This window comes from Tamandua tetradactyla, chromosome 5, assembly GCF_023851605.1.
Source record: "Tamandua tetradactyla isolate mTamTet1 chromosome 5, mTamTet1.pri, whole genome shotgun sequence".
In the NCBI taxonomy this organism is placed as follows: domain Eukaryota; kingdom Metazoa; phylum Chordata; class Mammalia; order Pilosa; family Myrmecophagidae; genus Tamandua; species Tamandua tetradactyla.
The window spans coordinates 31,216,249-31,234,125 of NC_135331.1; the positions used below are offsets into that span (position 1 = coordinate 31,216,249).

The following is a 17,877-nucleotide window of genomic DNA, read 5'->3' on the forward strand; positions in this document are numbered from 1 at the left end:
ATGATCATTCAGAAGTCCCTACTCAGAGAATCACTCATTCTGGACAATATGAAAGAGAATCAAATAAATCTTCCCTTAGACCAAGAGCTATTCTCTCCCAGAGACAAACTGCTTGTCCTTCTCAAGAGCTTTTGCAAAAAGAAATCTGGGTACCTTCTTTACAGGTACACTTCCTTTTCTCACCGTAATCCTCGGCTCTCACGTACTTGTCCCTCATCTCCTGCTGCTGATGGACGAAGGCTTTCCAGGTCTGGAAGATTAGGTTGTACAAGTAATACCTGAGAAGCCAGAAAAGCAAATGGCATTGGTTTAAAATAAAAACAGCAAAACTCCCAGTCCATAGCATTCAGTCAAGCTGTACTCAGGAGAAATTAACATGGAATCATACGACTCAGAAAAAGCCTTATCTGCACTTTAAGCTAAGATTTCATTTCCTACAATCATGGTGAAACCTATTTATTTTCCTTGAGAGATCACCATTCTCCACACATCCAGTGTCACCAAAGAAAAAAAGGGCTTGACTTCTCCGAGAATGTCTTCACTGTCAGCATCCACTCAGCCGTGACATTTAGAATGACAGTCATATTTTAACCATCTTTAATCATCCACACCACATAAAAATTACTTCTCCTTTGCACTTCAACATGGTCAAAGACACTTTCTAAAACTTTCTTTTCCTTTCCCTTCTTGAAACATACACCAAACACATTCAGACCTTCAGTTCCTCTGTATTTTCACTGCCCTACTTCCCAAGACTTGATTTCATATTCTATCACCTTATTAGATCTCCTATGTTTTATCTGAAATATCCATCAACTAGAAATTTGCCCCAAAGTCATCCTAAATAGAAAAGTGACTATGAATGAATGTCATTTGAGAGACACAATGTTTAAGATACAATGTTGTCCTAAGAATGTATATTTGATATAATTCCCATTTTTTATTTTTTTTCTCCACCTACCCCCAAGAATGTGAATGTCAAGGTTTAAGGTGTTGATTTTAATTTTTACCTTCCTAAAGCCCTATGTTGGACATATTCTTTCTTCCATGATCAATATAATTTAAAACAACTTACTATTTTAAAAAACAGAATAAGTACGGTACAAGTTTCCTTCAAAAGATGACTAAACAAAATGTGATATGTATATAGAATGAAATATTCTTCAGCTATAAAAAATGATAAAGTTTTTTTTGGTTGTTGTTTGTTTGTTTTGGGGGCGGTGCATGGTCCAGAGATTGAACCCAGGTCTCCTACATGGAAGGAGAAGAATGAAGTTTTGATATATGCTGCAACATGCACGAACCTTAAAAACATTAAGTCAATCAAACTGGATACAAAAGAACAAATACTGTATAAGTCCATTTAAATGAAATACTGAGAATAAGCAAATTCATAGAGAATCAAAGTAGATCAGAGATTACCAGGGGCCTGGGGGAGGGGAGAATGTGAATTATTGTTTAATGGGTATAGAGTTTTTGTTTTGGTAATGGATGATGTTAATAGTCACATGACATTATAAATGTAATTAATGCTACGGAATTATATGCTTAAAAATTGTTAAACTGGCAAATTTTATGGCGTGCACATGTGTGTTCAATACCACAGTAATATTTTTAAAAAGAGGAATGGGGGTAGAGATGACTGCTGGCAGGCTGAAGGAAGAGTGGACAGAGAGGTCAACGCCAGGCAACTAAGGCAAGGCCTGTGAATGGCAGAACAAGCATGAATCGGCAAGAATTCCCACTTCTGAAAGCTACTGGGCCTTGCCTTGTCTTTCATTTCTCGGATTCCCATGAGAATGCCAACCCTTCCTTCAATGAAAAATTAGCCTGGCAAAGAGAGTACCACTCTCTAAAACCAGCAAGGCCTTATGAGCCTTGTATAACCCATACGTCATGTGATCCTTCCACCAGCTTGTACTAAGTGTGTTAACCTACCCTCATCTCTTTCTTCTCACTGTATTTTTCAAATTGATTTAATAAACCATGTGATTTGAGAATCTTAAAGACATAACAAAAACCGCATACTCTCAGAAACAGACATTATACAGAAGTAAGAGTCAGTAAGAAGATCCCATTCAAATCATTAACATCACTAACACATAATGGTTACGTGCATCGGAGAAAGTATGTGTGTGCAGGCGTGCCTGTGTGGGTGTGTGTTCAGGCACATGCGTGCATGCCTGAGTGGATCCTTGGGTTTAATTTGGGACGTTGATTTTGCTTACTCTAAAAAGGATTTGAAGCAAACAGAAAATGATTCAAAACTCTGCTCCTTCTGAGAAGAAACCTGCTAACAAGGAATTACTTGATAATATGTATTAGCGAACTTGAAATAACGTTACATGAAACCTGACCTGTAGTGACAGTCAGCACGAACACAGAGTTTCCACTCCCGATGGGAAACCCACCACTCTTCTTTCCATTCTCCTAAGACTCTCTGGAGTAGTCTCTGTTCATAGTAAGATCTAACACCATGAAAAACAAAAATCAGAGAGATGTTAGAACTGACTTTATTTCCCGAGTCCTGGGAATAATAACAATCATGGTTTCACCTTACCGCTGCCTTCTCATAGAAATGTGCGGCTCATTTTTTGATAACACCAAAATAAATGAAAAATACATATATTTAACTTTCTCTGATCAAGGCCTTAGAATTACTTAAACTAGAAATGAGGTTGAGAAAAATTTATAATACAGATCTTACCAATTAAAGATGTTAATGTAAAATAAAAAGCTGACTTTTTCAAATACCATAAGTGAACTGGGAATTATTATTCTCACTTTCGTCCATCACCAGACTCAAAAAATGTTTTTATTAGTAAAAAAATAGGAGTTACGCTTCTCATTTACATATATGAGTTTAAAAGTTATAAAATAAGCAAACATCTAATGGTATTCCTAGAATGTAACAGAAAAATAGCATGTTAGTTTAACTGAAATCTGGGAGTTGTAACAACAGCAAAAGATAGTTAAGAGAAAATAAAGGAGGATAAAAGTCATAAGAAAAAGCAGAACAGTGTTGCTGTTAATAGGTATTGCCAAGGCCGAGAATGCTAGCTCAGCCAACCACTTTGAACTTCTTTTCATGGTCCTACAGGCTAGTAAAACATTTTTCCTCCTCACCTCAGCTACTCATAGTTTTAAAAATTGGCTAACAAAGATTACACAGAAATTCCCCTCACTACTGTTCATAATAACAGCAAAAGGGAGAAAGAAACATCACAAATTCCACTGATGGAGAAGCTGTTTAATCATTTCAATCAACACCACACAGTTGGTTTCTTTATGAATGAGGTAGAGTTGAAGGTACTGAAATGGAGAGGTAACGCAGAAAAACTGTTAGGTGAAAAAGTAAAGTTATTGCAGGATATGTATAATATGATAACATTTTTAAAATTAATATTTTATATATTTTAATACCCATACACTGGAATTAATATAATAAATATACACATACATATATATTTGTACATATACATATAAATATATATCCCATGTTTGGGCATATATTTTAAAATATTATATACATTAAAGGCTTAGAAAGATATTCAGAACACCAAACTTTTACCAGTAGTTCCCTCTTGGAGAGAGATATAGGAAACTGGCATTTCCTGCATTAAATATTTTTGTAATGTATAACTTTTTACTAGCTATTTCATAATCTATAAACAATTAATAGGAAAGAAACCGTTTCCATCTGCACATGATAGAATAGCCATATCCATTTACCTGCATCCCTTCCGAAAACCCCACTTAAATAACAGCAAATACATTCTAAAAAAGCATAAGCCCACAAAGACAAAGAAAATTAGAGAGACAATAAAAATAATCAAAACTTCAACAAATTTTTAGACAGTGGAAAGCAGGAAGGCAAGTGGCTATTGACTGAACAGATGAGAAGGAGCAGAGATCGAAGTGTTCTGTGGTGGGGAAGCCAAAAAGCAACTGATGGGTGACATGGACCCCTGAAAGGCACAGGACAGGAATGAGAGGCCCCACGAAGGAGGAGCCCTGGGTGGAGATAAAAACAAAGGATTATTTTCTAAGCCTGTGCAAAAAGAAATAGGCCCCAAGATTGTATTATTTACCCAAGCAGAGATTTCTCTCTGGAGAAGGGGGACCACAGGGGCAGTGGACTCTAGAATAAGTTAAGGGAGAGGGTCCTAAACTGAGAGTCTATTTACTCAAAGAATGAGACCCACGTTCCCTTACTTTGGCTTGCAGTCAGCCTTATAGCCACTGCTCTCCTTGCTTCAACCCCATCCCACCCCAGGAGTTTTGAGGATTCTTCTTCTCTGGGGAAAAATCGATCAACCTAAGGGAAAAGACCTTCGGATTCTGACAGCTGGAGGCATCCCAGTGAAACTGCCTGGTCTCTGCCCCTAAAAGCCTACAGGGACACCCTCCAGTCCCCATGCAGATACAAATAAAACCTTTAAATGAGCTTTTATGTGCCTAGTTCTTAAATACAAAATAAAAACAAAGAGATCTCTTGACATTTGAGGAAAGGCTCTAAAATGAGATAGTGACCAAAAGCACACAGAAAAAAAGGGGCTCAGAAGAAATACAGAAAATGCAAGCAGAGAAAAATATTAAAAACAAACAAGCCACTACATTATTTTAAAATATACATGAGCTTCCAAAATGCTATACATATAAATAGAACAAAAAAGAGCTCCTGGAAATTAAAAATATGACACAGAAAAGAAAAAAAAAGATCAACAGACAGGTAAACAAAAAGCCAATTGTCCTTGCAGGCCACAGTAAGGGCTCTGGCTTTTATTTCTAGTGGGATGGGAAGCTGCAGGAGGTTTGAACAAAAGAGGGACGTGACGTGCTTTACACAGGCCATCTGCTGAGAACAGACTGATGGGGGTAAAGCTGGAAGCAGGAGGCCATGGCGGCTGCTACTGGAATCACTCAGGGCCCCAGCTGGTAGCAGCTGGAGGTGCTGAGAAAGGTCGGATTCTAAATATGTTTTGAAGGTTGAATCAACATGATTTGTTGGCATTTTAAATTGGAGTGTGAGAAAGAGGAGCCAAGGATGCCTCCTGGGTTTCTGACTTGAGCACCTGGAAGAATGGGCGTTACCATTACCTGAGAGGGGAAAGACTCAGCAGCAGGTCTGTGAGGAAGACCAAGATTTCAGTTTTGCGTGTATTAAGTTTCGTCTCTTAGATGCCCAAATAGAGCACTAAAGAATGGAAACATCTGGAGTTCAACGGAGAGGTCCGGGCTGGTTGTATACACTGGGAATCATCACCAGATTTGATGAGATTGTCACGATTGGGAGGCAGACAGAAAAGCAATGCAAGGACTGTGTTTTGGGGCTACTTAGATGAGGAGGAACTGACAAATGAGAGGTAAGAGAAGCAGCCAAAGAGGTAGAAGGAAAACCATTGAGAAGATGGTAGCCTCAAAGCTATAAGAAGAAATGGCTCTTGAAGAAGGGAATGAATGATGGACTGTCCAACACCACTTGGCAGGTCAATTAAGAGGAAGTTTAGGAATTGAAATTGAATTCAACAAACCTACTGACTTTAACAAAAGCAGCTTTGATTGAGTGGTGGAAGGCTTGTGGAATGGATTTAGGAAAGAAGAAATTTTGGAAACACTGAGTATGGTCAGGAGATTTGATGTAAAGGGAACAGAGAAATGTGCTAGGTACAGGAGGAAGTGGGGTCATCCTTTTAGGATAGGGAAAATAACAGCAATTATATGCTGATGGAAATGATCTAGTAAAGAGGGAAAAATTAGATTCCGAGAGAGCTGAGAATGCTGCAGCACCACAAAGCAGAGAGTTCACCAGCCAGTGTCCTTTGGAGATGAAGAAGGAAAACACCTCCCGGGGAGCTTCATGAAACAGGAAGCCAGGAGAGAAAGCTAGCAGATGACACTGTATTTGCCATGTGCCCTTCCAGCTGAGAGAGAAGCCCTGACTGTGTTCGCCATGTGCCTTCTCATTTGAGAGAGAAACCTTGAACTTCATCGGCCTTCTTGAACCAAGGTATCTTTCCCTAGATGCCTTTGATTGGACATTTCTATAGACTTGTTTTAATTGGGACATTTTCTCGGCCTTAAAACTGTTAACTAGCAACTTATTAAATTCTCTTTGCTAAAAGCCGTTCCGTTTCTGGTATATTGCATTCCAACAGCTGGCAAACTAGAACAGTCCCCGAAACCTGTGATATACTTTCTGCCTCTATGAATTTGCTTATTTTATACAAGTGAAGTCACACAATAAAAAAAAAAAAGAGGGAAAAATTGTTGATGCAGAAGAAAGAAGAAAGAATTGAGTAGGTATGAGGGAAACGGCACAAAGTAAGTCATCTACACAGCTAAGATACTGCTGGGTGGGTAGACATAGTGGTGGGAGCTTGAAGAAATCTCTTCTGTTGCTTCTATTTTTCCATTGAAACAGGAAATAGTCATTAGCCTAAGACTGAGGAAGGAAGAAGTATGTATACTATATATTATATACAAGAATTAAATTACAGCCACTATACTCTAATCGGACATGACTGTTTCATCACATTCCAAATTAGCCAAAAATTTGTTCAGATCTTTTCTTTAGAAAAACAGGAACTGCTTCATATTTAAGATTGCTTATCTCTGGACACTTACTTCTATTTTTCTCCTAGTAATTCGGTGGTTATTTGGGTTCAATTTATTAATAAAATGAATAAAAATTAAAATATTCCCCATGTACATATGGTTTCTGGTATGTTAGTATTTCCCTCTAATGTTCTTAAAAGTGAAAAATAAATAGAGTATGGAAAAAGACCAAAAATAAATAAATAAATAAGAACCAATACAGCCAACTTTCTCCAAAGTTACAAACAAATACCCACTGGATTCAAAAAAGGCTATAACCTGAAAACAACCACCCCATTGCAAGTTTCTAAGTCAATGGAAACATAATAGAAGTCGAATTCTGGTAGAACTTAGAAAACAGATATTCTTGGTTGCTCATTTTACAGTTTGAGAAGTTGAGGTCCAGAGAGCCCAGGGATGGAATGTTTCTCCAGATCAAGGAATCAGCTAGAGACAAGGCTGGACCGAATCAGCTAGAGGCCAAAACTCAGGCCTCCTAACTTGCAGTCCAGTATTCTTTCCTCTGTACCCTGCTATCACTCAAAGAAATTAAAAAGAACACAAGGTAAATTTTTTAAAGCAGTTTGGAAGACAATTTTCACCGGCTAATCTAACCCCCAGTTCCAAGCTCCCGCTTCCTTATCGGTGTCCACTCCAGAGGGTGGAAAAGTTTCTCTACTTAACTGCCCCTGTAGTTAAGAGTGGCCACTGGCCAATAAGACAGAAGCAGAATATAGTTGAGGGCTTCTAGGAACGTTTTGCTTTTCTGATAATAGAAAGCACAAACTTGGTGAACCACCCCCCCCACCACCACACACACACTTTTCTGCATGAAGTTAGAACAGTCACCTTGCAACTATGTAGTCATCTATGAGGACAAGGGGCCAACATACTAAAGATGGTGACCTAGAAACATACAGAATTTCGCCTGAGTCTTTGACGGCAGCACTAAACAGGTGAAGCAATATCAGCAATTGCCAACCTCCAGAGTGCTTGTGAAAAAAGCAAATCCCTATGTGTTTAGGCCATTGTCAGACTTTCTTGAACTTAGAGACAAATGCATTACTAATTAATGGAGTCAGCGCTCCCCAAGTACTTAGAATATAAGTATTATTTGAAAAGAGGCTCCTAGTAAAACATGGGTTAAGCAAAATCAAATAGGGAAATAATTTTGGAAAGACAGTGGTGACTGCAGTGCAGTTTTTCAATCTTTGAATCCCCAAAAAACTCATGAGCAATTACACAGCAAAACCAAAAACCCACAACAAAACTCGGTGACAAGGTATCCTCACAGATCCAAACTGCAAGTAGGTGAGGACAAACCACCTACACTAATAAGACCTCCAGGGTATCAGCATTTGGGCAAGAGGAAGGAGCAATGGGGGTGGAATCTCAGGAACCCAAGAACAGAACACCAGAATAGCCAATAAATGTTCACTGGAAGGTGCAGCAGCCCAGTTCAAGACCAGCAGCTGAAACTGGGTGGGTTTTGCCCTCCCCCATGGCAGGGCTCACGTAAGAACTGAAATTCTTACGTAGCTGTGGCTGGGATGGGCTGTCAACACGTTAGGAGCTTCTCTGTTAAAGATGTACAACCAGGGAATTGGGGAACAGCAGAGCCCCTCACAAGGTACACAAAGAAAAGATTCTGGAAAATACACGCAGGCTAGGTTTGCTTGTAAGCTAATCAAGAGACCTTGAGCCATGTTCAAGGTTAGGAAATGCATACTGGTAGAAAAATGAAACAGGAGTTTTAGAAAGTGGAGAACGGGGAGAGAAGAGAGAGAGAAGAGGGGGAGAGAACTCATAACATTCAAGTTTAAAGAAAAACAACTGTCTTCTCAATGGCTGTCACCTCAACCTCCAAAACATATGTCATACCTAGGTTCTCTCCATCTCTACCGCCCGTGCCCATGTTCGGACCCACAAATCTCTTTCCTGAACAACTGCACTTTACTCCTTGACAGTTGCTCCGACAGCTGTGACTCCCTCTTGCAGGGAACGTGAGGTGAACTGAATACAGCAGTGGTCTCACAACAATCTCACTCCCTTTGTCAATGTCAACTTTTTCCTCCAAGTTCTGCCCTGGATCAAGTCAACATGTCACTCTCATCAGTGCCATGAAAGAGCTCATACATTTCTCCTCACAAATACCTTCTTTCCAGAGAAAATCTTCAATACCCTAGTTTACTTAAAAATTATTCCTTCATACACTCATTCAATTACTTAGTACTCAGTAGCCGACTCTATATTAGGTGATGCTTCTACGTGCTGGAGTAGGAGAAGGGGCAGGCAGGGATTGTGGCATGTGCCATAATAAAGATTATGTATAGCTTGATATAAAATAAAAATCTAAAATGAACTCTTCAGAAATTTGGTATTCTGAGCTAATACTACCTGGCTTTAGAGGGAAAGACTCTTCCAAAAGCCTTTTGAATCCACAAATACAAGAACTTTCTGGCCACGCATCTGAAAAAAGGAAAAAGAAAGGAGATACGCATCTTAAAACTCCAGCTTACATCATCAGTCTTCTGAAAAGGAGAAAGGCTCTAGGGGAGAGATGCTAGTACATGTCAAAAGATGACACTGTAGTTGATCTCCCATCAAACAGCATAGGATGGGATTGATTTATAAAGTAAAATCAAGCAGGCTACAAAAATACATATATTCTTATAAAATATTTTGTCAATGAGGAGAGACAGAGCTCAGAGTCTAGGAGACAAAAGTACATGATAATGCTTTTGTTCATATTTTTCTTCCTGCCTAGAACGTCTGGCAAATGTCCCCTTTCCCATCAAGGCTCACAGTCAAGGCTTGTCCTGTGAGAAGTCTTCCCCAACCAGAGCAGGGAGCATTGCACTCTCAGCACTCTGTTCAAAGCCCTAGTTATGACATCATCTCACAGTTATCGGCTCACAGGGGTGTCTGTCTTTCCCTCTGAACCGTGAGCCCGAGAGGACCTTATAGTTTCCCCCAATACCTAGCATGGTGCCTGGAACACAAAAGAAGTTGACTTGTCTAGTTCATCTTGAGCTTGGCCTGGAACACTCTTTCTCCTACCCATGATCTGGCTCACTCTTACATAGTCACCGCTGGCCATGCTAGCTTGGCTGCTCTCGATGTATATGCCTGTCACACCACATTCTTCTCCTCTCAGCACTGATCCTGCTTTACTGTTGTGTCTCAACTAACGGCCAAGACTTTAAACTTTCATGAGGTCATGGACAAGAACATTTTATTTACCCCATTTGCTCAGAGGCTATAACACCTGGCTGATTAAGTACCTGAGGAATTTTTGTTGAATGAATAAATGGATGCCTTTGATAAAACCAATCAAGAATAGTAGAAAATTATCATTTTTTCTTAGGACACGTTTAGACTTTTTCTGAAAGACTCCTTATAGCTTACACTTTGTGGGGCACAATTGTAGAAAAGGAATAAAAATACTCAATGGCATATTTTACATCTGCAGATTCCTAAGTATCTTTTCATCTGAACATTCCACTATGAAGGCAGGCATCAAGGCCTACAACTAAATGAGATTGCAGGATTAAATTCTCTCGTTCTAACCAAAAAGGGAGGACAATGGGGAAGTGGTTGCAGACAGGTGACGATGTGTAGGCTCACCTGGTGCGCAGTTCTCCTAACCGGCCCCTTCGGTTCCCAGGGAGGAGGGTGCGTCGTTGCACTGGGTGACTGGTACCCGGTAGCTGGCTCCGGACCACAGAGAAGGCAGAAGACTTCTTGTTGGGCAATGTCTTTGGAAAAGAAGGTTTCTTATCTGCACCACCCCTCAAAGACCTTAAACTTGAGGAGTAAGACAGAAAGTAGAGAATCAAACCATCTCTGCATGTAATGCAAATGTTTAATCATACAAGTGAAATTCAATAGATAAGCTCATTCAGACTGATAATAACTATGCTTTGAGGACAAAAAGTAGCCCAATCTGTGACAGAAATACCTGCCAGACACTAGAGGAAGGCTCTAGGAATCAGCTCTATGCAGGAACTGTAGAGTTGCTTCATTTTAGGAGAAATGACTTATCAACTAGAAACAAGTTTAACTACATATACATATGCTTTTTTTTAATATGAGGCAAGATTTTCAGATAATGCAATATTTATATAAATATGAAACTATACTTTATAAACACTAACTTTCTGACTTTTAATCCCATCTTAGAAACATTAGACTTTCTCTTACAATTATGGAAGGAAAAAACATAGGCAGAACCCTACAGTGGAGGTTGGACACAGAGACACTGTTACGAGTTGGTGATTCTTTAAAAACACTCATGTGTCAGAGCTCTGCCCACAGGAAATAGCTAAAAGCAATGACATCCCGGCAGCAACAAGCACAATTAGAGCCCAGACAGCGACTTTAAAATGCCATTCCCCAAGAAAAGAAAACAGGGCTCTCAGGAGTAATGGCTGACTTTGGGTCTGGGAAAAAAGAAACTACAAGCCTAGAATATCTTATGGGGCAAGAAAATTAGAAGTACTCAAAGAAAGATGGGGGCATGTCAAAAGGCCATAGGAGGTAGTGTGAACAGACTCCGACTGGCCAAATCTGGGTTAATATGAGAAGCAAGAGGTAAAACCCACTGAATAAAATAGGAATCCATAAAGCCATACTGCTATCAGTCAATAAATAAATAAATAACTGGGGAGAATGGGAAACTTTACAATAGGATGCCAGCGAATAATGACAAAAATGGAAAAACACCATTTAGGAATCATAATAATAACTGATTTAGCCAAGAACCATCAATAGATATAAAAATTGGTGAGGAATATTAACATAGTCTTAAAAAGTATCTCACCACACTAATTAACTTTACAGTGGAGAGTTCGGATAACACCATTTTAACTAAGTGATAAAAGTAACCATCACTGGTAATGGGACATATCAACATGATGTGCGTCCTGGTTTGGGGTGCTGAGAATGACACAGACTCATGTCTGTGGTTACTCCTGCCACCCCGCCCCCTCACAAAAAAAATTCACAAAGAAACATCAAACAAATCCAAATTGAGAAATAGTCCCTAAAAGAAGCGGCCTGGAATCTTCAAAAATGACTAAGTCGTGAAAGATAAGATAAGGCTGAGGAAGAATTTCAAACTGAAGGAGACCTAAAAGACTAAATGACTTGCATGGATGGTCAATTAGATTCTAGACCACAAAAGGAAGAGGTAAAACCGGAAGAAGTTTCTCTTATATTTAGCTGTTTCTTTGTTACCATAAATAACATTATTGGACAGTTGGCCACAATGTATTCTCAAATGTTTCAGGAAAAAATAAAACTATGGAGCCTGTATCAGCATTTTGTTCCTTTTTATAGCTGAATAATATTCCATTGCATAGATATACCATTTTCTTTATCTATTCAGCAGCTCATGTAAATGTAGGTTGTTTCTGCCTTTTGGCTCTCAAATTGTACACTTTAAACTGGTGAATTGTATGGTATGAGGATTATATCTTAATAAGGCGCTTTTTACAAGAAAAACACCAATACAGGATCATTTCAGGAAATTTGAAAAAAAGTGGCAAACTAAAGGAAACAATAAAGGCAGCTTATGATTCTTCTTAAAAATATCCACAAGCAAAGCTCAACTATAGTGTTTAGGAATGCATAGTTGGATGATAAAACTATAAAGAAAAAGTGAGAAAGTAAATACGACTGAACTCAGGAGTGGTTATTCTTTGGAGGGAGGGCAGGTGTATTTAGAAGGAGGTTCTGGAAGGACTATCTCTTTTTATGGGTGATACTTACAAAGGCATTTGCCTAATAATTTATTTACACATATGTTTGATTTATGCCATTTTCTATGTTTGTTTCACATTTATCAATAAAACAATTTTATAATATAAGAAAATGATCTTGTGGAAAGAAACTGTCCAAATCAAAACCGCAGTGATCATGTATTAGGTCATAAAGTTAAAAATATTTCAAAAGCCTGAAATCATACCCAGTATGTTCTTTGATCACAATGCAATCAAGCATAAATCAATAACCTAAAGATAACCAGAAAATTCTCATATATTTGGAAATCAAGAAATATGTATCTAAGAAACACATGGGTTAAAGAAGAAATCATAATGGAAGCTAGCAAATATGTTCAACTGGTAATAAAAAGACTACAGAACATATCATTACATGGAATGCAACTACAGCTATGATTAGAGGAAAATGGATAGCATTAAATGCACATATTTTAAGAGAATTAATACCAATATCAAGGAGCTAAGCATCTGAATTAAGAAGTTAGAAAGGGAACAGCAAATTAAATCCAAAGAAAGTATAATAAAATAATAAAGAGTAGAAATTAAGGCAATGGTGTGCTGGACATCCCCCAAACCATCCCTAGGTTGGGTGAATCACTAGAAAGACTCCCAGGACCTAACAGACAGTTGTATTCACAGCCATGGTTTATTTCAGAGAAAGGAAACAAAGCAAAATGAGCAGAAAGCAAAGGTGCATGGAATGGAACTCAGCAGAAACGAGACCAAAGTGTCTAAGAGGCCACTCTCAGTACAGTCACACGAAACACAATTCCTCCAACATCAAATTGTGACAACACGTATGAAGTTCTGTCTACCAGGGAAGCTCACTGGAGACTCGGCACCCAGGGCTTTTCGTGTGGATTGGTTAAACAGGCATCTTTGGTCTAGCACCTGCTGAAATTCCAGACTCCCAGAAGGAAAGCAGGTGTTCAGCATAAGCCACATTGTTTACACAGTCTATTACAGATGACCACCCTTTAGTGAGGGGATGGTGGAACCTTCCTGAAATCCAAGTTCACAGAGGCCAGCCAAGGACCAACCTTGTCATCAGGCCTTCCTAGGGAGGTCAGTCTCAGGCTTGCTACTTTAATCCTTTTCTACACAAATGGAAAGCAAACATAATAGAGAAGCACAAAGAGCAAAGTTGGTTCTTAAATCGAAAAAATACCCTGTGAAACTGATCAAAGAGAGAAAGATTCTGTCAAATAAACCAATATTAGGGGAGAAAAGGGAGGAAAATATCAGTACAGATAATAAGAATATATTATAAACAACTTGGTGCAAATAAACTTAAGGTAGGTAAAAAGGATAAAGTCCTAGAAAAATACAACTTTCAAAGCTGACACAATGAGAAATATGTGAATAGTCCAATAAGCATTAACAAAATTAAACAGTAGTTAATAACCTCTGAAAGATGGCAGGAAAGCTCCAGGACTCTGCACCACTCCCCCTACCCCCCACCCCCCACCCGCATCCCTAAAGGAAGCTTTGAACAACCAGCAAGAACGAGCAGAAACATCTTTCTCAAAGCTTCAGCGGCCGGCAGTCGTGGCTCAGTGGCAGAATTGTCGCCTGCCATGCCAGAGACCCGGGTTTGATTCCTGATGCCTGCCCATGCAAAAAAAAATAACATAAAAATCAAAGCTCCAGAAAACAGTTAAAGGACTGCAGTGAAAAAGTGAGCACTGAATCAAGAAAAAGGCTACTTAAAAGCAGTTGGATCTTCAAAGATGACAGTGGAGTTATACAGAGAAGGTAGGGTTTAACAAAGGAATATGACTGCTGAATCATCATATTGATATTTCTTTTAGTCTCCAGTATCTTAGAAGACCTAGAAGTATAAACCTAAAATTGTGGGAAGTGTAACCCATACCAAGCTCTGAAATCTGTTCTACAATTAATTATTGGCCTGTGCTTTGAAATGTATTGTTTTTCTGTATATATGTTATTTTTCACAAAAAAGAAAAAAAAGTTGATAGTGATAAAAAAAAATACTTATTTCTTCTAGCCTTCAATGTTCTGGAGCAGCTAGAAGGAAAAATCTGAGCTGACTAAACTCTGGGATCTGTCCTGTAACTACTTGTTGAAAAGTGCTTTGAAAACTATTGCTTTTTTCTTTCTTTGCTCTGTACATATGTTATTTAATACAATACAAAAAAGGTTAAATTAAAAAAAAAAAAAAGCAATAAGATCTTGTAACACAAAGGCTGCCCCCCTACTTCTTCAGCCCCGCCTGGAGCCACCCATGCTCCCAGTGCAGATCCCTGGTCCCAGTTCTTGAGGGGGCAGAGTAACCCTCATGCACAACTGGGAGTATCTATGCCTGGCCCAATCTGTCTGGTGGTGGCCTGAGGGACTCACTGTCCCAGAATTTACCCTGTACGTAGAAGGCATTTCACAGAGCTCTCCTATAGAACAGGATGGGAAAGAAATCGAGTTGTGCTGCTGGGGGCAAAGACTGTAGACACACTTTCAGTACCTGGCCAGGAGGAAACTGTTTCCTAGGGAAGGGGATAGATATTCAGAACCAAGTAAACAAGGGAATTCCTAGGGCCACATGCACACGCCCAAGACAAGACACAAGCACAGAAAGGATCAGGGTGACCCCTATGCACAGGCCTGGAGCTATTCTCCAAACTCATTCTATGGATAGCCCTGAAAGAGATCACTCACACAGACTAATCTGCAAACTCTAGGGAAGGTATTTTGCTTTCATTTTTTTATTTTTCTTTTTTGTTTTGTTAGCTCCTGAAGGAAAACTGCCATAACACTAGCTAGGTACAAGCTTAAGGAAAAGATGCTTCAAAATCTAAATTCCAGCAATAATACATTAAAATATAAAAATGGGGAGGGCCATGGTGGCTCAGCAGGTAGAGTTCTCACCTGTAATGCTGGAGACCTGGGTTCAATTCCCGGTGCCTACCCATAAAAAAAATTGAAATTATAAAAACATCCAGGTTTCAACAAAACATACAAAGAAACCGGAAGTCATGGCCCAAGGCAAAAGCAAAGATTAAAACGTTAGAAACTATCAATGAGAAGGACCAGATCAGGGACCTACCAAAGACTTAAAAAAAAAAAAAAAAGGTTTTACTAATATTACATTCTATGGCCTATAGTCAGCAAGAAGACACTAACAGTACCATAGCAATATTAGAGGCTAATAATAATTGAGAGGAAAGGACAAGAGATAGGAGAGGTTTAGATTTGATGTTTGGTAAGGCTGTGTTCTTTGTCTCTTTGAACCAATGAAAACTTCCTAGAATGGAGAGTGCTGATGATTATACAATTGAGTGAGGACACAGACACGGATTATTTATTTTGGACATTATTCATGATGCCCAATAGATGGAGGGGGCTGAAGGGCACAATGACTCAGAAGCAGAATGGTGAACTGTGATGTATTCATATGATGGAATATTGTGCAACTACAAAAAGGAATGAAGTTATGACGTATGAAGCGAAGTGAATGACCCTTGGGGACATTGGGCTGTGCAAAATAAGCCAGAAACAAGAGACCAAATATAGTATAGTCTCTTTTAGAAAATACTTACAAGAAAACTGGAGCCTAGATTATAAGCTTTTACAGCAGTCACACTTTGTCCAGAGTTGTTAGTATATTTCTAGATTCGGTGCTATAAGTGTATCAGCTGGTATTTCCCTGGAACTTTGAGTAACTCTGCGGCAGCTAAGATTCAGAAATGGAGCTCTGCAGCTCGGAAGTCAACACTGCTACATACAACAACAGTTAAAGTAACCGAAAAAAAAGATCAGGCTTCATTTATAGATAAAAATGAAGCTGATCTGGTTAGGACTAAGACAAATCAGAATACAGGGCAAAAGATGACAGTGTGTGTACTCTAGAGCTTCACCTACGGAATCAGAGCAAAGCCAGAGAGTTTATTGTGTACAGAACCTAAATCTCCGTAACACACAATCTAAATCGACCTGTCTGGATAGCTCCCTTAAACAACCCAAACACATGAAGCCTAGAACAGGAATGACACCTTGTAATTACGCACAGCCTAATGTAATACTTGGATACATCTCAGACTATGGCAGGTTGATAATTAAAAAGTACTGGTAGAGCAGGCAGGCCATGGTGGCTCAGTGGCAGAGTTCTCGCCTGCCATGCCGGAGACCCGGGTTCGATTCCTGGTGCCTGCCCATGCAAAAAACAAAGGAATGGTAGAGTCCCTTGAGGAAATGGAGAAAAAATATGGAAATATTAAATTTTCCCATCTGGGAAACCCCTGGTACTTTCTCAAACATTAGGACCTCCCAAGAAAATAGGCCAACCCCTTGATTTTGAGACTTGCCCATACAAAACTTATTTCTGTAGCAGAGAAGTTAAGACTACCTATAATTATGCCTAAGAGTTGCTTCCAGGAACCCTTCTTGGTTGTTCAGATGTGGCCTCATTCTAAGTCCAACTCTGCAAGTAAAATCATGACTCTCCCCCCACCCTACACAGTACAGGACAGCCAACAGTAAAGGACTCCCCGAATGCATGGGACATGATTTCCAGGGCTGAGTCTGGCGTTGGTACCATGGGATTGACAATGATTTCCGGAAGAAAAGGGGGAAAAGAAATGTAACAAAATACGGTATCAGTGGCTAAGAGAGTTCAAACTGATTTGAAAGACTATTCTGGAGGTTACTCTTATGTAAGCTTCAGCTAGATATTGCTAATTGCTAAATCCCAACCAACATCATTCCTGTGATTCCTAAAGAACAGCTGGTGCTCTAACTGAGACTCCACAATAGTTTCATGCAAAGTTTACTTTCCCAAAACTTTCAGAGATGTCCTAGGACAGATAAGTCTTGAAACCCAGAGGGGCCAGCCTCTCCAAGAATATTCTATCCTTACCCTATATCATTGATCCCTCTTTTCAAAAGGAAAAAGTTAGAAAGGACATACCCCAAAGACCCCATAGACTGGGAGCAGGATCAGAGAAGGAGGCATTATAACAGAGAAGACAGGATTTAATAGATGCGTACGACTGCTGAATTGCTATACTGATATTTTTTTGGCCTCCAGTGTTGTAGAGCAGCTAGATGCTAAAATCTGAAGTTGTAGAATGGAATCCCAAACCAACTTTTGAAATCTGTTCTATAACTACTTGCTAAAATGTACTCTGAAAATTATTGCCCCTTTTAAAATTGCTTTTCCTTTTTGTATATAAGTTATATTTCCAATAAAAATGTTTCTTAAAAAAAACAACATCTCATACAGGCCCCAGGGGAGTTGACATAGCAGTGATGCTCAGAGTAAATTCATCTACAAGAAGGGCCTGAGCTGCGGGGTCAGAGCCTAAGCAGGATGAGGAGGGCATCAGATCGGAGATGAGAGGACAATCATGGGAACCAGTTTTCTCACTGTCACAAATGAGAGTTACAATTATAGAAACAGAGAAAATAACAAGGAACTCTGTGGTGCTGGATGGGAATTGGAGTTATCAGTGTAAACACAGTTTTATAGCTAGATGGATAGATG

General features: G+C 39.3%; 1 protein-coding gene across 12 annotated transcripts in view; it reads right to left on the minus strand.

The window, feature by feature from the left end:
* SFI1 (SFI1 centrin binding protein) overlaps positions 1 to 17,877 on the minus strand; it is a 130,853-nt gene that overhangs the window by 79,036 nt on the left and 33,940 nt on the right. For 4 of the 12 annotated variants that reach the window (XM_077160484.1, XM_077160480.1, XM_077160478.1 and 1 more), the window contains 4 exons: positions 10,225 to 10,404; positions 8,995 to 9,066; positions 2,358 to 2,468; positions 154 to 278 (listed from right to left, as the gene is read on the minus strand). In XM_077160484.1, coding sequence (XP_077016599.1) covers positions 154 to 278; positions 2,358 to 2,468; positions 8,995 to 9,066; positions 10,225 to 10,404 — 488 coding nt within the window. Of the gene's footprint in view, positions 1 to 153; positions 282 to 2,357; positions 2,469 to 8,994; positions 9,067 to 10,224; positions 10,405 to 17,877 lie in introns of those variants that run through there. The other 8 variants (XM_077160485.1, XM_077160481.1, XM_077160482.1 and 5 more) reach the window with 7 other exon arrangements.